We start from the raw sequence: 26,282 nt of genomic DNA, 5'->3' as shown, positions 1-26,282 counted from the left end.
CCCTTCTGCTACACGTGCAACTCTCCAGACCTTCAAGCTCCTTACAGAAAATAAAAATATACAAAACATGACCACAGCATATTATGTCTGTTCGCTTCTTACAGTGGAAAAATACTCTTGTGCAGATCTTTTCATGAGAGAACAATACAAATTTACAGTGACTACACTGAAGACTTATAAAACTATTAAGCACTGAGTAGTTACTCCACTGTGTCAGTACTACACTTGATAAGCTAATGCTCAGTCTTTTAAAACCATAACATAGAGAAATCTGCTTTTGTCTTCAAGAAATTTAACACATGAGCACTAAAGGTATGTTACTGAAAATTAAATACCCAATCCTGCAACTGTCTTTAAAAGAGACAAAGTGTTCCACATCCATATAAAGGTAATTATGGGATTCATAATCAGCCTATTATATTACCTAATTATCCTGGTTTACAATACCTAGTCCTGTATACACACAATAGAGTAGGAAAATAGTCAAATGCTTCTTATCATTGGTAGTAGCTTTCTTGGCATATCTCCAATTGTTCAGCCTTTTAAAGAACTGTACATTCTTTTACGATGACAAAAAAGTGACAATGTTAAAACTTAAGCCATCACAATTTGTAGTACATGAAGCAAGTGATGTAAAAGCTGCTAATACAAGCTTAAAGCAATTTTTTTCTTTTGGTGGCTTTTATTCCAAGTTTAGAGCTTCTATACCCAAAATCGCTAACAAAGAAGTACTGTGTATATTTTACATTCTTGTGAAAATACAACAAGACACTTCTTTTTTAAATGTAAGACTGTTTAGACAGTTTATGTTCTGTCTTGCTCATCCAGAGCTATAGGGTCATAAAGCTGAACAGTAGAGATGCTGCACTAGCTATGAGAGTTAAGAGACGACGTTGAAGCGAAAAGGGAATCTCCTATCACACTTAAACAGTGGCTGATGATTTTCTGAAAAATCAACAGAAAAGGTGCATCACTGGATGCTTCCAGTTTCAAAATTTTTACTATGACAGATACCAACAGAAAGAGTCATTTTCAGACTTTTTCATGCCTGTTCAGTAGATGCTTACTAACTTACTACTTGTCTTTAGAGATGTTCTGGCAAAGTCAGAAAGCAAAACTGACAAGAAAAAACACACTGCTTTTCTTTTTCATTTAGAAAGAGCACTCTTTTCTCCTTGAAAAAGTTTAGACCAATTAAAGTCTTTAAGAATCAATCACACACTTAAGCAATTCTTAAATACGAGCAGAATCCCTCCTTTGAATAATGCATGTTTAAGTCTAGCACTTTATCAAGATTCTACTGAGAACTGTTTGTGATAAGTTCTGTATATCCTAAGAAATACAAAATAATTAGCTGGTGTCTTTGGTTTAGGTACACATCACTCCTGAAGATACTATCAGTCCAGTCACAAGTGAAAACACTGGAATTCAGTATTTTCAGTTCCAGAAGAATTCAAATCCTTGCCTACCTGATATGCCATTCTTGCTGGTGTTCAATAAAGCTACAGATGCTGCAGAGACTCTTTTATTATTCACAGTCTGCCCTGTTTTCCTTGAGGTACATTCTTCGTTATCACTGTCCTGTAGATTTAGTAGCCTTGGCTGAAAACACTGCAGTCGACATGATCTGATATTGCTTAGTATTTCAGAAAGGGACAGTCTGTTTTCACAATGTTTATTGGAAGCATTGGTCCGTGAAAAGTTAGAAGAAAAGTCTAACGTCTGGGAAGAGCTTGAAAAACTGTTCAGCATTTCCGGGTCAATCTGTCTCAAGACAGGATCATGTTCTGTGGATATTCGGTCCATTATAACCCTGATTAAAGAGAATGAAAAAAGATGTTAGTTTGACTATCTCTCTTTAATGCTTTTGTCCTCTGAAGGGGAATGTAGAGTACAAATACTGTAACTGTACCTTCCACCCCTGCCAATTCGTCTCCTTGCAAATCCTATGCATCTTCTTGGAATTGTAAGGGTTGTAAGGCAATGCCTGAACCTCAGTTTGTCCAATTCTGCCAATTCTGTGTTTTCATATGAAGAATTAGTTTGGTCCAAACGAGGCTGTAAAGAAAAAGGAAATTTTCATTTTCATTTCAAGTGATGAGGTCACTACCAAGTTATTATCATGCACAGGCTACAGTACAGAAAATGCCTACAGAACCAACAATGAATATGCTTAGATAAAGAACAACCTGAACAATTTAAAAAAAAGGTGAACTCGTGAAGCAGAAAATCCTCCTTACTTGATTACTGTATGCACAGCTCCAGTGCTAAGTATCACACTATAAGAGGAGTAGTTTTAGTACTTATTGTGATAGAAAATACCAAACAGACCTGTTCATTTATCAAAGGCCCTGCTGAATCACCAGGTGTACAAAGCAAAGCAACAATTCCAAACTCAGACAACTTGCAACCTAAGTGTAGGTAACTTCAAAAGCAGTTCCTGAATTTGCAGTTTAGTTTTAGCCATAAAACACATACTGTTCAGGGGAACAGACACTGATCTGAATGGCCCTGGTTCCAATACCTATGTGTGAGGTGTCCCTGCCCATGGCAGAGGGGTTGGAACTAGATGATCTAAAGGTCCTTTCCAACCCTAACTATTCTGTGATTATATGATTCAGTTACTGGATCCTGACAGTGTATTTTATGTATCAGCTTACATTAGGGCATTTTTATTACTCCATTAATATCTTTGTTATTACTGTGAACTCAAAACTGTGTAATCTTTACAGGCAGAAATGCTGTCTACTGTCTGCAACATCTTCTATGACAAGTTAATAAATATTCTTTAACTATCTTTGTGATAGGTTAAACCTACAGCAACAGTAGTGCTGTAGATTCAATGAATTTATGTTAAGAGTTAACCAAAGTTCAGATGGCTTCAGTTAAAAAAAAAACCCAAACCTAATATGCTAACATTAAGGCTGTTAGCCTCCTTCTGAACAGCAACTGAAAAATAACAGAAAAGAACGAAAATACAAGTTTTCAGTTGTCTCAACTTCATCTGCAAAGGAGTTAATTCACAGGAGTTAACTAAGAAAGAAAGGGGGGGGATATATTATAAGCAAGCTTCAGGTAACACTCGAGCTAGGCAAAAAAGGTTGAGATTAGCAATCAACAGGAAGAAAAAAAAAAAATCCAACCAAACTGAAAGAACAAGGAAGTTAAGAGGCCACACAAAAAATGAGAGGCAAACAGACAAGTATTATCTTAATTAACCCACTAATACAACTCTAAAAGAGGAGAAGTAGTTAAAAATAATGACATTCTTGGAAGGATCAAGTTGTAGTTGCTTCCAGAATACCACAGACAACGTACCAAGACAATGCGAAGCAGGCACAGTTGCACACATCTGACCTGCACAAAGAACTTCAGGACAACTTGTGCAAGATGCTCATGCTATAATTTTGGTATTCTGGGGAATATCTGGGCTTCTGAAACAGCCCATCCAGTGATTAAGCGACTACTCTGGCTTTAAAGGTTACACAATACATGATCAGTTTGGCATGTAATTTCATACTTCCCATGGGATGCACGCAAAGCCATAGCCATTACAGCACTTTGTTGCCTTTCTTGGTCCTCTGCAGCCTAAAGCTCCCCACCCGTAAGCACATGCTTGGTAAAAAACAAAAACCAAACACAAAAACCAAACCCCTTCACTGTCAGCAGTTCACCTGCTTCAGCATGAAGGGTGGACTAGAACTCTAGCAGTCACTTCCAACCTTGACCACTCTGTGACTCTGTCCTGAGATCATGACAGGACATCTAAAATTAGTCTCTGTCCTCTGCACATTCTTGCAATAGCAACCTGATGTTTTCCACTCTATCTACCCTTTGCACTGATGTCAAAAGAAAATTTTTACTTAAATATATGAAAAAAAAATTGATTAAAGCCTTTTGCTTCAACAGCAGACTACTCAATGCCCTGGCAGGACCTTTCAGCAGGCCCAAGTACTGGGACAGCTAGTACCTAAATCTAACAAGCTCTACAAGCTGGGAAGAAAGGACATGCTAGGAAAGCTGAGGGGGACAAAAAAAATCTCTCCCTTCTTAACAGTGGCTGAAGGCCTCTGATATCCCTTCAGATAATCACAGAGGAACAGTACAGTAAGAATAATCCTCATGAAGACTAAAAAAAATTGTCTTTGGATTCACCTAATGATCAAAGCTCTGGTGGTAAATGTGGGAACAGAAGAGCTATTACATTAGCACTGTGCCAATCTAAAATAAAAACAAACCCCAAAAAACAAAAAACCCCATGATAAAACTAAAAAAAGCAAATAAAAAAACAACCACAAAACCACACCACCAAAACACTCCCACCAACAAACAAAATACCATCCCCCACCCCAACCCAACACAAACCACCACACTAATCCCACAGCAGTCTTACAGCATAATACTGGCATCCTGCTCTTCTCCTGAAAGCACAAGGTCCATCAGGATCATTTTCTTCTTCCGTTTCTGATACTGGTGAGGGTATCTAGACCAGAAAGCAAAGACATTCTTCCAATTGCCATGTTTATGTTTGGGTTTTTTATTTATTATACAAACTCATATTATATAAACTGCTACCCTTACATAGGTAAGGGTATGCAAGGTTCTCTGAAGCATAGCTTGAAAACAAACTCCACTGTCCAACAGTTATTCTCTATTTCAGGCTATACTGGCCAAACTGAATTGTCTACCTTTTGTACACTGAGATTCTGTAAGAGTATTATTACCTGTGGGAACTCATCTTCATCTGAACTGTGAAAGTCATACTGTTTAATGTCACTCTTGTTGATAACAGGCAAGGGCTCAGCAGAGGGCTGTTGTGGAGTTACTACACACTCTATTTTAGGTTTCTTTAGATACTTCTTCTTTTGACGTACAACATCTGACACCTCCTCCTTTAGAGATGAGTGATGAGGATGCTGTTTGTTGAAAACAAAAAATTAGAAAAATGAAGGCGTGAGAAGAGGCAATGTTAATTACTTTAAGATGTGACTGCTTAGCTTCCAAACCTTCTCAACAAGCAGTACCTGCAGATTATTTCAGACACATAATGCAAAATTAACTTAAAACATTAAAAAAAATAGAACTTTACCTCTGATCATCTTTAGTTACTTCTATTAATAGACAACTTGAAAGCTTTCAAGCCATACGACTGCGTAAGAGGTTTTTTGCTTTGCAGTACACTAAGGATACTGCAATTGGAAATCCTATTCCAATTATTTTCCAAAAAAATCTCAGTTTTTTGTGGCAAACACTTTCAATTTTCTGAACCACTCAGACGCACTCGGAAGAAACAATCTACTCTGTTCCACGTTTCTCAGATAGTTTGTACATCTTTTGAGATGTAATGTTATTTGGTTTTGCTACGTCAGATTTTGCTAACACAAACGCTCTGTAGTAAGCAACTCCATCAATATTAAACCACCCACTTGGATGCAAATACTATTAAACTTTTAAATTAAATGGAAGATTACTTCTCATGCAAAATTCCCAATTACAAGTAAAAGCCAGTGCAGTTTTGAAAAAGCATTCAACTTTACCCCATATTACCACTTATCAACAACTGTCTGAGTGAAACTCCAGTAACGGAGCTCAGCTTCACCATCGCAGATGAGAAACACAAGGTGCAACACTACTGCACGAGAGCCAAGGCGAGGGATTTGTATTCAATTCCGTGCCCACTAGGTGTCGCGGGTGCTAAATACAAACTTTTGAAGGTCTTCAACCCTCCAGCCTCACATCCAAGCATTTTATGACTGGCATTTCAGATTATTCCCTCAAAAATATTTTTTCATTCACAGTAGGGTGCATTTTTTTTCCTGTCGCATTAACAATATAACATCAGGTCTTACCCTTTTTCTGTTCTGTACTCAGCTCAGTGAGCTTAACTGTGATAGTGATATTAAAATAGCTAACTTTGAATTCTGGTTTTGATTTGTTTCAAGGGTTGGTTTGTTTTAAATACCTTACCATCTAGTATTTATGTTTTGAAGCAAAGATAGCTCCTAAGAAGGACAAAGAAACGTACAGCTTAAGGAACAGTTAAAGGAAACATGATATGAAGAGGTAGAAACAAGACAAGCAGAACAATTATTTGTAATACCAAAATAATGCTAAGATTGGAAGCAGTTAATTTTGCAATTACTGCCTGCACTAACTGCAAGAAAGCCACCCCAAACCTTATTCTTTAGTAGTCATTTTAAAAACATTAACCACATTTGCTCACTCTCTTCCACCTTTCTACGCTTGCTGCTGACCTAACGCTGAAGGCCAAGTGGTGGCAGATATGAAAACACCTACTCAGGATTACTGAGAAACAGAAAGGGCCCAGTAATAACAACTACAAAAAAATCCAGGAAGTGTTTTTTTAAAACATTAGTTGCTTGCAACTTTTTTCAGCTGTCAACAAGATGCAACAGTTGCATTTTCATGATTTTCATGTATTTTCATGACTGTCTTTGCACTGAGGGCCAGCCAGCACTCACAGACAGTGTTATCAGAAAAATTCAGCTCTAGACTCCCTCTGAAGAGAGAAGGAAAAATAATTCACTGCACTTCACAATCTCATGGAGGTCCTGGTGACCACTGAACACATGCATGTTTACATCATCTTACAACGAAGAGCAAGAACCAAGAAAGAAAATGAAGACTAAGTACTATAATGATGCTGCTGTTTAAACCATTAAAGAGCAGTGCTAGCCAATCCTTTTAAAACTTTGGTGGGAAAGACAGCAAACACTACACTGGAAGCAAGCATAGCAGTGTCCTGGTCTCCTACCTTCACGTATGGCAGCCTCCTACTCAGTTTTTCCAATGCAAACATCTGCTGTGTACGTCCAAAATAATGATGAAACAGGTAACAGAAGACTTCCAGCAGCAGAAAGCTTACCTTAACTTTACATTCTTGAACTTTGTGGTGATTTCCATTATGAAGAGTGGATGTAGTTGTGCTCATCTCTTTTTCAGGTCTATTAAGCTTCACTTCATTGAGGATTTCACCTCCGTAATCACCCAAGTGGTACCTCAAAAAATACGGTAAGAATATACTGCATTTCCACTGGGAAATATTTGAAAGACACAAAACAGGCAAACAGTCTGCATAAACCCCTTCTGGTTTAACTTCTGAAGTTTATGGCACCATGTAAGCTTTCAGCCATGCATGTGTGCAGAAGACTAGCATCCATAATTACAGGAGGATTTTCAAACATTATTTGATGAAAATTAGAACCTTGGAGTTACAAATGACTTCTTACAGATAAAATTTTCCATTTTACCTTTTCTCAACAACTTCTAACGTTAAATGCAATAGCTCGCGTTTTGTTTTCTCTCTTCTCTTAATCATCTCCAAAATTGTTATGGCTCTACTAAACTCTCTTCTTAATTTCAACATCTTCTCATAAGATGCTTCATCATTCTTTCGATTCTATTGAAAGATTAAACAAATATTAAGTCAAAAGCAAAGCCTGTGAGGCATAAATAGAAAAAAAAGTTACATAATACTGCTGCAAGTGAGAGCATCATACAAGTACACCCAGAAGCAGCTCTGCTTAAAGCAAGACCTACTTGGTAAGCAAAGCCACAAAAAGCAAACAAAACCCAACTTCTAAGAACAAGCTGAAAAAGAAGTTTTCATCCATTTCCCCCCCCCAATGCTTTGTCTGCTCATATTCTGTATCAACCAAGTGGAAGTTCTGTCAGCCAAAGAATTACAAGACTTGGTTCCTAGAACCCTTCTTTCACCTTGATTCTGCACACAGGTTGTTTACATATGTGTACAAAGTTGATGTAAAATGCTGAATAATTACATACTTCCTAGTTCAAATCAATTTATGCTACAAATACAAGAATGGAACTGTTTACTCCATGGCAAATGGAAGATTGCTTTCGCCTTTTCCACAGAAAGGGAGGTTTGTAACTTAGCAAGTCCCACAGCTTGTGTGTATGCCTGTCCCTAAAAATCACCCTTTGAGTTCCAGCTCTCTAGAAAAAGCACAGACTATAAACTGTCGCTAAAAAACTGATGAACATATTCATTACACCATCCAGGGGGTCTGAAGTTTAGCTGGGTCCTCCAATATTGCAACCATTAATAGAAATAATTAGATCTGCAATTGGATACCACAGGACAGATCCTGCAAGACCTGGATAGAAATCAAAATGATTCCTATCACGGCAGGATTTGAAGTGACCAAGTTAAAACAGTAAAGTTTGAAGAGTTACCTTTCTTGTCTGCATCTTCTCAGTTCTCCTCCGGAAGGCAACGTAAGGGTCATTGTTGGTGGAACCATCCCTCTTCTCTTGTTTGATTTGGGGGATAAGAGATGGCCCTCGGCAATTCTTACGCTTTCTTACCCAGTAGTCATATACAGCCTTAATAAGGTAGTCATCCTCATTTAGCAGCAATTTAGCTTCCTGAAGTGTTACAAGCTAAAAAAAAATTCAAAAGGTGCAATTGAGATGGGATGGGGAGCAGTGCAGGGAGAAAGTCACTGCACACTCACCTCTTTTACACACTTTATGAATAAACTTAATCATTTTCTAGTACACAACAGTAAAGGGAGGAAAAAATATGTAAATTGAAGTACTTAAAGCACTAGCTCATCTTCCTAGGTTAAACATACAGTTCCCAACTTTTCTGAACCACCATCATCTCAGAAGCTTTCATACCATAGCCTAGAACTCCATTTTTTCATTAAATCAAACAATTACAAGCACAGGATATAAATAACTTACTACAACCTGCTGATCATGATTTGGGAATCACTTTGACTATTTTTTTCCCTAAAAAGAAGTTTCTTATTGATTAGCCATTAGAGATGCAGGATTCTTTGCAGTTTAATGTTGGTTCCCCCAGAACTGTAGATGTAATATATTCTGAAGTAAACTATTTTCTTAATTTCCCCCCTCCCACCCCTCTAAATGTTTACTTTGTGGTAGAAAAGGTTTATCCCTGTTTACTACAACCCAGAAACAAAGATAATCACTTCTTAGGAAAGTCATTTCAGTGGGAGGCAGTTAAACACAGGGAATTTTATAACTTTATTTTCCTTTTTGCGTTCTACTTTCTATATGGAAATCAAACTGAATAATTACAAAACCCGTCACTGACTAACTAATACATTAGTTTAACATGCTTATGTATCATAAACCCATTAAGTAAAAAGAAAGCAGTATCTCTAGTATGACTTCAAGTGCTGTCAACTTCTGGTTTATCTTCCCATAATTTGAAACATATAAACTGAGCAACTGAAGTTTGCAGTTTTGCAGTATGTTGAACTACATTAAATCTTGTCCCTATGCTAGGATAAACAGCAAAAGAAACAATAAATTTCAGAAAAATCAGAATATCCTAGAGTGTACCCACTGCTACTGTGTAAGTGCTCATTCCAGCCAGAAGAGAACACACTTGTAATCTACAGTACAATTAGAAAAAACATTGGTTTTAGAAGAAAGGGGAAAAAAAGTCACCAATCCCTCTGTGCTTATGACCTTATGCAGCATTAAAACAATTTTGCACCCGTTCTACCTAGAATGGATATTAGCCTAGTTAACCAAACACATGTACTGACCAGCATACCCTAATCTGTATGTACAAGTTGGTATGACTGTGTTTAGCTAAATACAACTTAAACATCAATCTATCACTATTAATATTACTTAATTATTTGAGTCTTGTTTGTCCTTTGTTCCCTTTTTTACATTATTTCTTTAAAAAAGAAATTAAAAAAACAAACAAAAAAACCCCAAACACCAAAAAACCCCACCAACAAACCACCCCAAATTGACTCTGCCTTAAATACAAGTTAAAGTGACCCTGCTTGCTTGTTTTTGCAAGTACCACCAGTAACACAGATGCAGTCACTATATTCTTTGCTTAAATCTGGTTATCAAAATGCCTGAGGAATGTCTGGAACCTTCCCCTTGGCAAGGAAAGCATTCCCACCACCATACTACTATATTTCGGATGTAAGTCATGTCAGCTGTAAATGAATTCTGTAGTAGCCCCAAGTGGGATTCAAGGCACTATAAAGGCCATGTGGGGAAGGAAGCTGCCAGACAGCTGAACTTCTTTCCCTCCCAGCCTCCAATAACCTGCAAGAGTTGTTTTTTTTTATCTTACTATTCCTAGCACAGAGCTCAGGACAGAGCTACTTTACTGAAAATTTTCTGTAGCCCAAAAGCATGACAATCATCTTGAACACATATACAGCAATCCCCTACATTGGTCTGAAAATACTACACAGGAAGTCCCAAAGACATTTAGTTTACCAAGAGGGATTTCTCCTTACACACTTCACCCTCAGGGAAAGTGGGGGGGGGGGGGGTAGTATAAGCATCAATTACTGTATGTATTTTCCATCATGGACTTCCTTAAATAAGTACTTCCTGGTTCAAAATTCCCTTCACCTCGGTAATGCTTCAGTGTTACATTCAGGTGATAGAGACAGAGGCACCTGCCTATAGACAGGCATCCATATTCGTATTTTATTTTAGGAAAACATCTTTCAGTTCTTAAATTTGACTTCATTACTAAAGGAATGAAAGGTGAAGCCAGCATAAGAAGAATGCAAATTGATCTTGAAAAGCAATAACCAGAACCACTCTAACTGAAAGTCAAAACGGGTGTATCTACATCAAAGCTCTAAAAAGAGCTGGGTACCACATGTTCAATAAGTATCATCATCCAAGGTACTGTGCAATGTTTTTTCTCCACATCACATCTTATTAGCATAACAAGAACTCTTTACCTAATTGTTGCTGAAGTTGCTCCAAAGCATAAATAGTACAACATTTTGGCCTCTTAACACATAGCGTTCAACTAAATGAGGCAAAGCTATGGATCCTGCAATGAATTTTTCACTCCCACAAAACATCCATCTCACTGACAAATAACTCTGCCTATTTCAAACTTGCCTTTCAGAAACTGATCCTTCAGATGTCATTTCTGAGTTATGTTTTTTGGGTTTAAGACCCTTCTCCAGACACTGACGTCCTTCAACACCTCAGGAATGGACTTAAAATACTGGTACCCTTTTGATAAAAAGCCTGACTAAATATATAGCAAATACTCACTTCTAAAGCAAGGAAACCAGTCTCTGAGTCTCAAGTGGAATATAGCTTAGTTTCATCTGTGTAGTTTCTACTACAAGGGCCTGGTCTTAATAAAGATGTTGCTTCACTGTCTATGCTTCTATATTTCTAACCTTCAAACATCAATTGAAGTCAATGTCTGCTAGTACCAAGTGAAACAAAGAATTCAGATTCTAGCCAAATCTATACACCTACTGATCACAAACTTCTTCCATACAAATGCAGGTAAACATGATGCTGGAAGTTGTCCTCTTTAACACACTGTGATCAGGAATTAGTTCCCCTTCAGTTATTCCCAAAAGCTCCCTCCCTGCCCGTTTTTAATAAGTTGCTTATACTGACAATAGGAGACAGCAATGTGATTTCTGTAAAATTGCAGACTGGCACAAACCACTTATCCTGTTAGCAGGAAATAAAAACAAACTGAAAAAAAAAACAAAAACAAAAACAAACAGAACACCCTACCCAGAACCACCCCATTAGAAAATTCAGAAGTCAAGAAAACCTCAGTGATTTCTTAACACAGGACAATACCTGACTAGAACTGGCTTTTTCGAGTCTGTCAACCATTATTTCAAACTGCAGCGGCTTGATTTCCATCTTCCGATTTAGTCTGTTCAGTAAGGTTTCATCCTCCGAGTCCATATCATAATCTGGCTGCTCATTGTCCAGATTAAAAGCTGAAACAAAAATACACATGCACAAACCACACTGAAATGCTTTGTAAATAACAATACTGTGGAAATACAGAAGCGTGCATCTGACTATCAGAAATCAAAAACTATCGATAAAATTTCAGAAAGGCACATTAATGCCATGCCACTTCTTTCTTTATAATGATGTTTCCCCATGTAACAGCTGCAAGACAGTACTTAGAAGCTGCTTGTCTCTGACTTTGAATGAGAGCAATCAAAGAGGTTTCATTTCATTTTAAGTGGCTTGAAGGGTGACAGGGAAAAAATTACTACAGAGGCATAGAAACTTGAATACATCTTTGCAAAACAAGAGCAAAACTGCTTCCTAATACTGTTATAAAACATCTCCTTCCAAATATCATAAGACTCTTAACAATTAAGATTAATTTTCATTTAAATCTCAGACTTGGGAGAAAAAGCACATACACAGCAGTGCCAATATAATTTCAGCTGCCCAGTTTAAAGTAGTTCAACAAGCGTGGAGTCTTGTAACACTTAACACAACTGAACTTTTTTCCCTTTTTTTTTCCCCTTCATATAACTGTACAACAAATTGTAAAAATGCTAGACCAGTCTGGGAACTGTTACTTTCTCTCCAAAACCAACTTAACTCTAGGTGTAGAGACTGAATATTCCTCCATACACTCCAAATAGTAAGTTCCTGAGTTCACAGCAAAGCTAGTGTCTTTGTTACAGACTGTGCTACTCATTTTCCATACTCAATTCCATACTTTCCATAGGCAAAGTTTATGACCCTACTAAAAGCAGAATGAAGTTATTCAGGTAACATAGCAGAAATTAAATTGCATACAACAAGAATTAGTAATAGGACAAGGGGGAATGGCTTTAAACTAACAGAGGGGAGATATAGATCAGATATTAGGAAGTTCTTCACTGTGAGGGTGGTGAGGCACTGGCACAGGTTGCCCAGAGAAGCTGTAGCTGTCCCATCCCTGGAAATGTTCAAGGCCAGGATGGATGGGGCTTTGATCAATCTGGTCTAGTGGAATGTGTCCCTGCCCATTGCAGTGGTGGGTTGGGACTGGATAGTCTTTAAGGCTCCTTTCAACCCAAACCATTCTGTGATTCTGATTCTATGAAATGCTAATTGTACCTAATAAAACCTTGAAGCGGTGAAACACCAACTACAATACTCAATTCAATCAAGCTAGTGTATTAACAGCACTGAAGTCTTGTTGAAATATACTATATTCTTACTAGACAAATAGCACTACCTCATCTTTACTCTCTTAACTCATGGCTGTATCTGAGCACTAACTTAAAGAAAACCTCTGCTACTATGCTTCCCAGGGTGCTTTGAGAGGAGTGCAAAAGAAAAACTTGGAAGACCAGGAAAAACCAGGAGCAAAAGAAAACATCAGGTATCTTCAAAGCCTCCATGGTTTGACCAGTTAACAAACAGGCAGTGAGCAACATATTCTTGCTGTATTTCAGACTAGCCTAAGACCACTCATTCTATATTCCAATGCAATGAATTAGCTAAGCCACTGCCAGCATTTAGTCTATTTGGGCTGTGTGTGGTAACTTGGCCAAATACAGCTGAGAAGTGCTACTAAGGAGTTTCTTACCATTTTCAGCTGCGAAATGCTACTTCTCCAAGGAGACACTACTTGACTGTACTAACACCACGAATGCTGACACCACCACCTGGTCAGAAACCTTCTCTGGCCTAACACACACACGAGTAAATACATACTATAAAAAGTTATTTCAAGAACAAATTACTAATAATGGCTGAGAATATGTATTAAGTGGAATTATTAATAATACTAATTCAGTAATACCAGTTGCATGGCCATTTTATTTAATACACTGTCATTAGGCACATGACCCGCAGTTCTCCCTTTAGCAGCTGTCTACTGAACTTTTAAAAAATTCATAGTTCTGTAAAGCTGCATTAAAAGCATCACCAGCCAGGACTACACACTTGAGAGGAAAGGCTCGTGCAGCACCTGGGGTAGCTGCCATACAGTCCTGTTCAACATGCAGAACAGACGGTGACCAGCCAAAACCAACTGGTATGTATCAGTCCTGGCCTCTATGAAACCAGTCTGCTACACAGAATATTCAATTCCTATAAGCTTTGCTCCAACTTGTCCTGCATGGTCCCAGCCGGATCACCTGAGAGCACACAGCATTGCACTCCATCAGCCATATACGGAAATGGGGTGAATTCTCCCACCTGAGCTGTAACCCTCACAGTCCTTAACTTCATTAATGCAAATTGCAAAAGCTTCTCACACCCCAAAAGCAGCCCCAGAGCCAACAACACTACTACAGTCCTAATGTACACTGTGAAATCACATTCAAACAAATCCGCTCAAGGTAGGTGGCCAAAATTTTCTAACCCAGATGTTCCAATTATTCTGGGAACAAAGCAGGTCTCCCCACTCGAACAACCACGTGCTTAACCATGTTTTCACATATGACATTAGAATGCACAGAAATTCATTAAAGTCCAGCACAGCTTTTTTACCCTCAGAGAGGTGTTGCTCTTACACCACAAAAATGTCAACCTGTCAGTAGATAATTCAGTAATCCCCTGCAAACAAAGCGTTTCAAGTCAATTTTTCTAAATCAGAGTTATGAGTGAGCAGCAGGATCCCTATGACAGATGATGTGATGCTGTTCCCCTGCAAACTGTAAGCAGTGCCACTGTGCTGGCCTTTGTTTCCACAATGAGGGAAGAAGAGTCACTGAAAGTTCTTGAACCATGCAGCTTTCTGAACCACCTTTCAGAACAAAATCATTCATGCTCAAGCGAGATGAGACCAGCAGGAGACATGAAGCAAGAACAGAAAATCCTAACCATTCAATCAACAAGCAAGTGCAAAGACCAACCATGCTCAGAAACTCATTATGAATATTACTAATAAGAAAGCGAGATCTCCACCACAAACAGCGGAGGCAGATTACTGCACTGCTGATACCTCCAGCACTCCTATGGTGCAGGTCAGCTTGAAGTTGGAGTGTCCCTCCCTCTCACATCTTGCCGCTGGCCAGTTGAGCCATTTTGCAGAGTATGCAGTCAGCATCAGGAGCAGTTCATCTGCCCCTGTGAACCACTGGCTAAGTAACATGTCATGTCCACCTAACTTCATGCATAGTTTATTACTTGCAAATTTAAATTAGTTGCTGATAAAACATCAGCTTTTCTAGCAGTCATTTTGAGACTTCAGGAATAACAAATGAAGTGCTGAAAAACTGGGAAATTGACAAAACTGTAATAATAAAAAACCACCAAAAACAAAACCAGAAACTGCATCCTGAATTTCAACTCTGCAAAAGTGTTTTTCGTTTGTAGAGCAGGTTGCCCAGGAAAGTGGTGGAATCAACCATCCCTGGAGTGATTTAAAAGCCGTGCAGATATGGCACTTAAGGACAGTGTTTACTATCGGGAGTTGGTAGAGCTGGATTAACAGTTCGACTTGATCTTATAGGTCTTTTCCAACCTAAATGATTCTGTGATTTTATTTTGACAATCAAAATGACAAGATTAAAGGTATCCAACATGTACTTGCCGGGACCAAGTTATAACAATTAAATCCAGTCTTATTTTCCTAAGCAAAAAGACACTGGCACTGTGAGAACAGCAGCAGACTCTGTCACATACCCTGCTCTCATACCTTCCTGCAGTGCTTTTCTTTTGCTGGCAGCGGTTCTCATGCTATTTGTCATGACATGTAGGTAGCAACACAGTTCCACTTTCAAAGAACAGAGATTTACATGCAGGCCATAGGTTAATGCCACTGAAGCAATGGAAGCAATACCTGCATTCCACCTCCTGCTTTGGTGCAGGCAGGAAGGCCACAAAGCCTCAGCAGCCTACAGAGGTGTATGACCCTCAGTAAACACAAGACTATCCCTTTTCCTTTAAATGCTGCATGCAATCGTAAGGAGTTAATCAATCCCAAACTGGCTTGCTACAGCTCTAGGACATGCATGAAGCATCTTCCTTCCTTGAATGTCATCCATCACTGCTCTTTGAAACAGACTTTCATGTGACAACCCCAACCAGTTTTCTTCTTTTCCAAAGCACTGAGTGAACTGTACTGGTTTCAGAAAAAAAGCCATTTTTCATTCTGGAGCTGGCCAGTATTATGAAAGCTTGCTGGTTTCAAAAGCCATCACAAGACACAGGTGATTTATGTGCTGTGTGATGTAGCCATCCATCACTAACCTGTTTCTGCCCTTTCCATAGCAACAGATGCAACTGCTCATTCACACCTGCAAGAACTAGTGATGAACAAAACTCAGCCCTAGAAAGCACTGTATTTCAGATGATCTGCAACTCATTTGTGTATTAAGCAAAACCAGTCTGGGATCTTCTATACCCCTTTCTTCTGGTAATTTCTGAGAGATTCGTCTGGTTGACCAATGAATCTAGTTTTCTTACTCCAAAGCAGTTGCTTTTCTCCACACTGCTTGTTTTTACAGGGCTGGACAGGGATCCAGTGATCCTACCAGTGAAGCTTACCTTACATAAACAGTCAGAACTTGCTTTGCAACAGCAATTAGCAAGCCAACCAACATCCTAGTTTATTTATATCCTCTGCCACTAACCACTCCTGACAGCAGTGCCTGTCAGATATTTGCTTTTGTTTACTTGAGCTCCACTAGGAACTCAGTTTATACTAACTTTCAAAAAAAATGCAATTTGTTTTTAAGCTAAGTTATATTAAATTGTTTAACTTAACCAAATCAACAGATTTTATTTTGCCAACTAAGATTAGGGCTGTGGTTCCACAGTCATTTTACACTGACATAGGCGCAAGTTACCACTGAAACAAGCAGTTCCACTAGCTTCTGTCCCCAGCAAGCCATATTCCTACCACTTTGCTTGTACCAAAACCAGCCATTGCCCAACAAGCCAAGACAGAAAACTGATCAATATGGAGGTTCACCTAACCAAAAAATGAAAAATAAGCTTTCTTACACATAAGTTAGCTCACCCTCACTTCTCAGTGTTAGCTCACCCCTGAGCACAACTGCTACCAGAAAGGCACTGGCGGTAAGAAAGGAGTGGGCAGCAATGATGGCAGGTACATCTGTGCTGATAAAGAGCAAATGAAGAACTGCATCAGAGCAACAATATCCAAAGCAGTAAGAAAGCAGCAGAAATCACCTCCACAGCAAGCCTGCAGCACCTGACCAGAACAAAGCTTCCAACACTCACCCCCACCTGCATCAAAATACCTCAGCAGGGGAGGTGCCATGCAAATACCCACTTTACATATCCAGGCTCCAAACCCACAGCCAGAACAAATCCTGCCACAGCATCCTCTGAAATCATGGAACACGCAATGAATAAGAAATGGCCAACTCAATTATGTGAAATGCGCACACTTCACTTGTGGGGTTGGGTTTTTTTTTCTGGGTGGGGGGTGGTTAGTGGCTGTTTTGTTGTCGTTTTGTTTTGGGTTGGGGGTTTTTTTTCAAATTTAAAGAGCAACTAGAGTTCATTCCACACAGCTTAATGAAGATTATTTGACCAATACTTGAACAATCTGACCGCATTACTTATGATAAAAGCATTAGCTTTGTATCATAAATTTTATATACACACATAGGTAAAATATTTTATCGTGTGTATGTATATATATATTTTACTCCGTTCTGTTTCTGTAAGGGACGCTAATTTGCTTATATCCACTTAGCTATAATTCTAGCATAAGTACAAGTGTACTTAATTATTCTCCTTGCTGCATATTAATAACTTACAATTCATCTCCATGTTACTAACACTATAATTCTTTGAAAAATATTAAGCATTCTGGAATAATTAAAATCATTCAAGGCTTTTGTTTTATTTTCAGTTCAAAATCACCAGAGTTGGTGCTACTTGGGTCAACTAATACCTGGAACCATGTTCATTCATGAAATCTACACCTCAAAGAAATTACATTTTCTTAGCATGGAACCACTGGTCTAAATAAAAGAATTATAATGGTAAAATTAAAAATACTTAAACTCTTGGCTACCAGATGAACAGCAAGACATAACTTGCCAGAAATATCACTAGTAAAGTATAGATTACAGTATGTGGCCTCTTGACATCTACCAATTTACATAACTTCTGGGGCCAAAGCAAGTATTGTATGCTTTCAGCATTAAAACAGATTTTCTAAGCAGTTTATGTGGCATAAAAGCTGCCTTGTATCACACCTACTCCAACTAGAATATGTGGGAAAATTATCTTGAAACAGTATCTAATGTTTATCTTCAGCACAAATACCTTCTGTAATTCTGTGCAGAAAGACTGAGTCTCAACAAGACAAAGAACATTTTGGCATAATACATTTAACACTTTTAGACATGTTTATTAACAATATTTACAGTGTCTCTGGCAGTGTCCAACAAAAAAAAAAAAAAAAAAAAGAATAAAACACATTCCTCATTCAGCAGCTTCATTTCAGTTAATTCAACCTGACTTGCTTGCAGGTTTGTTTATTCTATTAAGGAGAGAAATACTTCAATTTCTTTTAGCTCATTTCTCACATTGCCATTATGGCCTCTACATTGCCAGAGGGTCTTGAGCACATTATTTCCAAAAATCTCTTATTTTGTAAATACATGCCAAAGAGACTTCACCATGTTGGCGAGAATGATGCAAGGATCTTCAATATACAGCTGGGTTTGGGCTTAAGAATCTTTGCCTAACTTCAATTCTAATTATATCTATAAGCAGGAGACACACACATAGAATCATAGAATAGTTAGGGTTGGAAAGGACCTTAAGATCATCAAGTTCCAATCAGCAGCCCCTTGTTGAGGCAGCTGAAAAAAGTGCATGAGGAACAGATTATCAACACACTCTGCCTGGCAAGAGGACCACATTCTTCTCTAAGGTGCTTTAGCAGACCCCTGTCAATCCTGTGTTGTGTTCAACACAACTAAGATCCAAAGCCATGAGCTGATGATGAGTTTTACCTGCGGAGAGTCAGAACTGAATCTGTGTTTTACAGTAAGGACTGGCAACTCACTGTGATCAATGCACCTAAGGTTTTGCTATGAAGGTAACTCCTGGAAGAAGTCCAAGTTACAAAATAACCCCCTAGAACAACACGCTGCAAAGAACAATCATAATCTGTGTGCCAAGGAATGACTGAACTATAAATGTGTGTCACTTGTTAACAGACCACCAACCAAGAAAAGTGTTAAAATTAATCCAGAGACCACTATAATTACCTACAACTTTAGGTTAATTAACTAGATCTTTTAAGACACAGGAAGCTGAACTCATGCAAAGAATATTTCACTTTAAAATAAGATCAGAGCTCCCTACAGAATGGGAATTCTACAGTTTTGGCAAAAGGCAGATAAAGTTAACTGTTACCCATTGCCCAGAATACATCCATGATAGAGGAAACAGCTTGAACTCCCCTGTTCACACAGTGGAAACTGACCTTTAAGAGCTCTTAAGATCAGTAAAACAAAGGCTGATTTCACTACCAAAATTCTTGAACGTTTTTAATCTCCATTTATATAGAACTTTTGAATTAACAAGCATTTCAGATGCACTCAGCAAGCATGACAACCCCTCTTCCTGGCCCTGTGCTAGCAGAAGCAACTAGGAGGCAGCTAGGCTAGCTCAGTTACTCCTTCTCAGAATTAGTAAAGAAAAAAGTTTGATCAACAATACTGGATGACCAAAAGGCAGGATAAGGCTTGCCAGCTACCACACATGGACAAACAGTATCAGCAAATGTGGCAAGAAAAACCTCACATTTCCCTCCAACCTTAAATTCTGCCGTAAGAAGAAAAACTGGAACTGACACGTCTAACTCTCCCTTTGAATATTGTACCTTGGCCTCAAGATTCTTTCAGGGTCACTCAAATAAAAGGGGGTGGGAAGAAGGGAAAGGGGGGTGGGGAGAAGAGAAGGGAGGGAAGGGGCAACAAAATCAGTATTTGTTAACTTACGTTGAATATGAATGAACTGCTTTGGTTGCTTAAACTCTCCTTTATACAAACGATTGTAATAGTTGACATTGCTCTCTGCTTCAGGGACTGGGATAACCATGCTCTCTTTCTTTTCTCTGAAAACCTGTTGTGCTGAGATAGCCCGTTGCAAATGATGTTCCTGCAAGAGGAAAATTTAAAAGTTTATTTAGGTATCAGTATACAGAAACGAATAATAAAAAACATGGTCTTTTAACTTGTACTTCACTCTCAGTAGGGGAGATCAAAAGACCTCATACAAGACTCAATGTTAGAGGAAACTAATGACAGCAACAGAACATACTGCCATGGGAATAAAAAGGAGTACTTGACAAAGAGTTATTACCCACTAATTACTTAAAAATCACATCCAAACCTTTCTCACTATTATTAAAAAATTGCAAATAAATATAGCTTAGATTGGACTATTTCTTCAACTGACAGTAGAACGGAAGTACCTAAATGTTTAGTGTATGTAAATACTGCTGCTTTAGGATATTTACGTATTAAAAGAAAATTGTTCTCAAAGTGAAAGATTCATCTCTCTAGATGCACTTCAGCCATTCAGGTGCCTTCACTGTACAATAACCATACTGACAACAGTTTACAGCAAATTGGTCAATTCCCTGAGCTTTACTTAATCCATCACGTTTTCCTTGGTGCAGACAGCCTGTCCTGCCAGGATGAATCCCCTTGTTCCACATGGAATGGTACAGGGGAGTACACTACAGCACCCAAGCTTCACACCACACCCACCACCTGCAAAGCTCCAATGCAAAGGACTTGACAGCCATTCACAACAGGGCTGACAGAGAGAGTATCAGTTTTATTCAAGAATGAAACTTCAAATCACACCACTGAACCCATACTGAGACACTGCAATCCTTGCTTTACTCTTTCCTCAGAGGGGAAAACCAGAAAATCTTACCAGACTGGCCCCTGAAAATACTCAGACTTAGTTGCACACATTCAGAACCAGGATCAAAATCCAACTCAGAGCAAGGTACCTTCACTGCTATCTCCTTCCATCCCTGAAATACCATAGTTTTCATGGTCTTTCTAAGTTTCCTATATGGGAGTTTCTTCCTTACCTAAAAACAATAGTAATAATCTTAGGAGATTACTACCTGTTGACTTATTTTTGTTCAGCTTTAGGGGAAACAGCAAGCAATACTGAACATTATTTTTACCTATCCATCACAACTATATTCATCAATACACTCCTTATTCCACTGCTGCAAAACAGAGCACTTGGATCCTACAGTGTCATCCCCCACAGTACTCTCTCCAAAACTGAGTTTATCACACTTTAAATAAATGTGCTAGTATTTTGGATGAGCGTGGTTGGAAATGCCTACAGATGAATACCATCTTCACACTGAAAAGCTGATCTGTCATAATTATGAAACCATAATGAGCATTTCCATATTGAATACAGACACCCTAGAAGACGAACCTTTATGACTAAACCTATCTGTTCATTCCTTAAGAAGTGTACCATCATGCAATGCTACAACTCTAAAAAGGTTACTTCACCATTGTTATTAACTGGCTAATATGTGTATTTACCCTCTGAAGTAGAGAGTAGTGAAACATACTGCAGTTTACCATGATGCTGTTTAAGAAAAGTATTTCCTCTTTGCCAGTCCTTTCACAACAGAGCTTCAGGTCACATAATTACATTAGCTATTGGCAACAATGTAGACTAACAAAAGAAGCATCCTGACAGATGTTACCAGGAGCTATGGGAACAAGACATACACACCACAGCTTATCTGTTAAAATCAACTTTCCGATCAAGGTAACTTTAACTCCACAGCCCTCCACTACACGTATAAGAGAAAAGTGAATTTATTAACAGCTTTACTTCAAAATAAGGTATTTCTAGACCAACCTGAAGTCAGCCTTCCAAACTGCCTGCAATCAGGAACAGAAATAAAGCAAAGAAAATAAGGAAAACTTAAAAGTCTAGAGATGCTACTTTCTTAACATTAAAATTTTGTTCAGGAAATATAAATTGAAATTTTTATCTTTCATATGGAGATTCAGAAACAAAAAGTACAGAACTTTAATCTGAAATGTGCAGATTCATCTTGCAAAGTCTCAACCTCAGCCAGTAACAGTCAACAACACTTAGTGACAGAAGCTCAAAAGCTACTTTTATCAAAGGCCTCTCCCCCTTCTAAAGCCACAGCCCTATCTACTCTCTCTTTTTGCACACACTTTTTTTTCTTTTACAAGATTTCCAAGATAAAAAGCATAGACTCAAGCTCCCTCTTTGGTCTTCTTCTTTGGTTACCCCTTTCAATACTTAACTGCCAGAAAAAAACACAGCCAATGAATATTTATCCTCATCCATGCAGAAAGGGTTTGGAATTTTCTGTCAAGAAGGACCAAGGTGATGAGGCATTTGTAACTCAATACCAAAGCTTTTTTGTTTGTTTTCTTTCAAAAAGAGTTCTATGGACTTGTCAACTTAGTATGAACAAAATTATGACCAATTATATGAAGTAGGATTGACTTCTTGCCTTGAAATTACTGTAACTGAAAGTGGATCTAAGCAGCTGAAGGACTTAATGGGGAAGAGGGAGGGTTGTGAAAAAATGCCTACCTGCAGACCTGTTTACAGACCTGTTCTTTCTGCGGGATGGACAAGGAAACTTGTCTGCGCACCACAGCAGTTTTCACCCTTGAGACAGTGTCCTCTTAAAAGAATATACTACTTGTGAAGCAGGGAGCGGGGCCAACAACAAAAATTCATGCACAGTGTCCAAACCAACACACCCAAAGCCCTATCGTACCCCTGCTCTATGGGACAAAAACTCCCCTCAGTTTCCCCACGGGGTTTGACACTCAGTGGAAGGAAGCTTAAAAACACCCACCAGAAGCAGGGGAAAGTATAGTGTAAGGCCCTCCTTACAAATGGAAAGGGCTCATGGAACCACTTCTCCATTTCACATTTGACCATAGTGTGTTCCTCCAGTATGACACTCCTAACCTCTTTTTTTCAGATGGCTAGAACCATCTAAAAACTAAAGACAAGGTACTCTGAATACTTCATATACAAATCATCTGGTCATAACCAAGTCACCTAAATATCACCTCAAGAACGCTGATACAGGCTGAAACAATACAACAGAAGGGCCACTAGCAACACCTGAGGCCATCATCCCTGGATGGATGACACTTCGCACCCAGATACAGACAGGTCTACATTGGAGCCATGTATCTAAATGTAGACAAACCCAGTTTATAAAAAAAAAAAAAAAAAATAGCCTTCATTTCTTCTCTGGCAGTCTAAACTAAAGTCAGCTTAAGCACTACAAAACACCTACAGGCAAGTTAGGAAGTGAGAGTGGAAATCAGCCCACGAGACACTGATGGAGGTATAGGGGAACAGAGATGACCAGGGAGTGTCACAGTCATTTCGTGGGGGGGGGGGAGGGGGGTGGTTTAAGTTAACCTCACAGCACAAAAGAGCCCCCAAAAACAAGAAACAAAAAAAACAACCAAAACCCAACACAAACCAACAAAAAAAACCAAAACCCAACACAAACCAAAAAACACTAAACAAAAAAGAACCCCACACACAACCAAAGCACTTGCCAAACAAAAATAAGTAAGTTCAATGCCAAAAAAACTGCAATGCAATTTCAGTCACTGTAACAATGTCACAGTGTATCAATGGACATGAAACAACTGTGAGATATCCCAAGTATTATCCTACTGAGTGGGCCAGTCATACTGAATATTATCAAGAACATCAGCAATCTGTCACTACCAGAAATGATTGTTCACTATTTCTGTAAATATCATTGATGCAAACCTGTAACTGCTTAGATTTCATAAAACACACAAACCACAGCTCTATATTTTAAAGCTACATTTAATCATACAAGTTTTCAGTCTTCATGAATATGAATTATTTTAAAAAGAATTATTGTTACAACAAATTAACTGGATTTATTAAAAATTCATTTCAGAAAGACTGTATAGGGTACTTTGAGAAATCAAAACTTCCTGAAAGCAGGACCTGTTTTTCCTCAAGATACCTTTTTAGGACCTTAAGAGAAAAAACTGTTACAAATACAGTAACATCTTCTCAAGAATCATAGAAAAGCAGTAGCTTCCTCTAGCTCCTTGTAATTCACTGCTATCATTCATCACGTAGCAAATGCAATCTGACACAGAAATGACTGTCAAGAAATTTCATCTGAGAAGTTCCTTTTTTTTTTTTTATTTATTTATTTATTTATTTATTTATTTATTTTACAATCTGCTTCAATTAGCATAACCTGACTGTCCCAGGTCAGACAAACTGGGATGGAAAAGTAAACACCTACACACATACATATTCCCTCTTATTTTTCATGTAGTTAACCCCACAATGTGTCTTAAAATGCTAAGATTCCACAACAACTAGTTTTCCTCTTTATTAAATATTATACACAAAATCTGAACTCAGTTTGATTCCTGGCTCCATTCACCAAAACCTTTGTGTGACCACAAGTCACCAAACTGTGCTCCTTGCAGAAGGGTGGAAAAGTGACCAGGAGGGAAGACTGGAAATCCTCTACAGGATCTGTCTCCCAGTGTAGCAGCAGCTGCTGCTTCACTTCTTCCCACAGACTTGTATTATCCAGCAACTTTGTAAGACACTGCTTCTGGTCCCAAGCACAGAAACCTCACCACAAGCTGCTCACTGGCCTCATGTGGTCACAAGGCCTGAGGCTACTTGCTCCAAGATCACTGGCAATGAAATTGTGTTTCTTTAATATTAAAGACCTGTTCTTGCAAAACATCAGTCCTCACTCACACCACACAAGTTAGGTGGGGTCCTGTTTTGCTGGTACCTGTCAGAAGCCCAAACGCTGGGTACAACCATGAAAGATCAAGAGGTGTGAACATGTATGGATGCTTCAATAAAAGGTGTGCATTTAGGTAAGTTTCTGCAGTCAAAGCAGAACTTACTGCCTTAGTGCTGCAGTTACATTACCAAGAGTTCAGACACCAAATGAGCCCCTTAATTTAATCTTCATCAGCAATGCAATTTCCTGGAAAGTTTCAGGTGTAATTTTAACATTCAAGAACAAGTTGCCTACAGCACCTGTCCCTCTCTCACTGCACTACATGTAAAATTTTCTTTCCAGGAGTAAGATCCAAAGTTCCTATGGATTTTGGTACAGAAACCAATACAAGGGAATTTGTATTTTACAGAGTTTTTAAAATAAGTGTCCTCATCAAAGTGCTGAAACCTGGAGATCCATCATGTTGAAGAGGGGTATCAGAGATCAGTTCTAAAGTTAGGACAACTCAGAAAAAGGTGAAAAAAAAAAAACAACACACAAGTACACATGCAGTAATTGATAGGAATTACGAAAAACTAAGTACAAAACTCCCTTTTAAGCCAAATACCTTTAACTCAAGAAACATGTATTACTGCTTTTTAATTTTCTGTAATAACAGCATGTCACTATCGTACTTAGTAGTCACTGGATACCACTATAAGACATCCAGTATTTTGTTTATATCTAAATTTAGAACACAGAAATCTGACATTACCAGGATGCGTCAAAATAGAAACGGGTTTTGTTACATAACTCAAATTGGTCAAACACATACAAAGTATGAGTTACAGCCATAAAAATGTCAGAAAGCTAAGAAAACCAAATTATAAATTAAAATGTAGGCAACAGCAAACAACTAGGGAAAAGGGAGTTGGACGCACTTATAAAAACACTGGCTAAGAGCTGATACATACATGAAGTACTTGTGTGTCACAGGGGACATGATGCAATAGGAAAACTGGTGAAAAAAATGACATTTAACAAACCGGAAATCAGCCTTGCAAGGTAAGCTGGGTAAGCTCTAACTTCTTGCAAGTGAAGAGGACACAAACATGAGAAAATATACAGAAAAATTCTACTGAAGCAAACAAACTTCAGAGACCAGAGAAATAAGTCTCTCAGACAAAAGCAACCCAGTTTTATCTCACTTATTTACCAACAGGGAATGGCATTTTCCCTTGCTAAGTAACTTACTTGAGGGGATGCAACTCTGGTATCAGCTCCTTCCACTCTGAAGTGTGCATTTAAAGTAACAACAAACCAAAGGCATATTTGTATCTAATAAAGTCCAAAATTCTTACCTCGGGCAGTTCATTGTTGTCTTATTTCTGAAGAAATAAGCATTGGGTTGTTTTTCTGTAGGCTTCTTTTTGCTCTTGTTTTTGTTTGTTGCTGGGGGGGTTTGCTGTTTCTTTGGTCTTTGGGGGTTTGTTTGTTTTGGGGGGGGTTGGTTTTGTTCGTGGTGTTTTTTTGTTTATGGTGGGTTTGTTTTGGTTTTTTGTTGGGTTTGGTTTTTTTTTTTTTTTTTTTAAGAAAAAGCCAAACAACCAAGCAAGAAGAATTCGGTGTGGTAATCTCCCCTTTTACCTCAAGGATTAGGCATTTTATTGGCGTAATGAACTAATCACAATTAGAATTTCAAAGTAAATTAGGAAAAATAAGAACGTGGGGGGGTTTCCTGCAAACTTCT

The 26,282-nt window shown here is 38.4% G+C and overlaps 1 protein-coding gene and 1 long non-coding RNA gene across 2 annotated transcripts in view; one reads left to right on the top strand and one right to left on the bottom strand.

Annotated features, from left to right (window-relative positions):
• The window catches only part of LOC133217906 (uncharacterized), a 33,245-nt gene extending 20,082 nt beyond the window's left edge, over window positions 1-13,163 (top strand). The window contains exon 3 of the long non-coding RNA XR_009727000.1: window positions 13,095-13,163. This is a non-coding gene — a long non-coding RNA (uncharacterized LOC133217906). The remainder of the gene's footprint in view (window positions 1-13,094) is intronic.
• Window positions 1-26,282, bottom strand: part of EPC2 (enhancer of polycomb homolog 2) — a 46,004-nt gene that overhangs the window by 11,791 nt on the left and 7,931 nt on the right. The window contains exons 2-10 of the mRNA XM_061363734.1: window positions 19,728-19,887; window positions 11,623-11,768; window positions 8,218-8,424; window positions 7,272-7,420; window positions 6,887-7,019; window positions 4,725-4,916; window positions 4,394-4,483; window positions 1,913-2,058; window positions 1,470-1,813 (exon numbers count right to left, since the gene is read on the bottom strand). Coding sequence (XP_061219718.1) covers window positions 1,470-1,813; window positions 1,913-2,058; window positions 4,394-4,483; window positions 4,725-4,916; window positions 6,887-7,019; window positions 7,272-7,420; window positions 8,218-8,424; window positions 11,623-11,768; window positions 19,728-19,887 — 1,567 coding nt within the window. The remainder of the gene's footprint in view (window positions 1-1,469; window positions 1,814-1,912; window positions 2,059-4,393; window positions 4,484-4,724; window positions 4,917-6,886; window positions 7,020-7,271; window positions 7,421-8,217; window positions 8,425-11,622; window positions 11,769-19,727; window positions 19,888-26,282) is intronic.

The sequence above is a fragment of the Neopsephotus bourkii genome, unplaced genomic scaffold, assembly GCF_033783945.1.
Source record: "Neopsephotus bourkii isolate Nb327-2 ecotype Australia unplaced genomic scaffold, CSIRO-AGI_Nbou_v1 NB_1181, whole genome shotgun sequence".
In the NCBI taxonomy this organism is placed as follows: domain Eukaryota; kingdom Metazoa; phylum Chordata; class Aves; order Psittaciformes; family Psittacidae; genus Neopsephotus; species Neopsephotus bourkii.
This window is presented reverse-complemented; position numbering and strand designations above follow the sequence as displayed.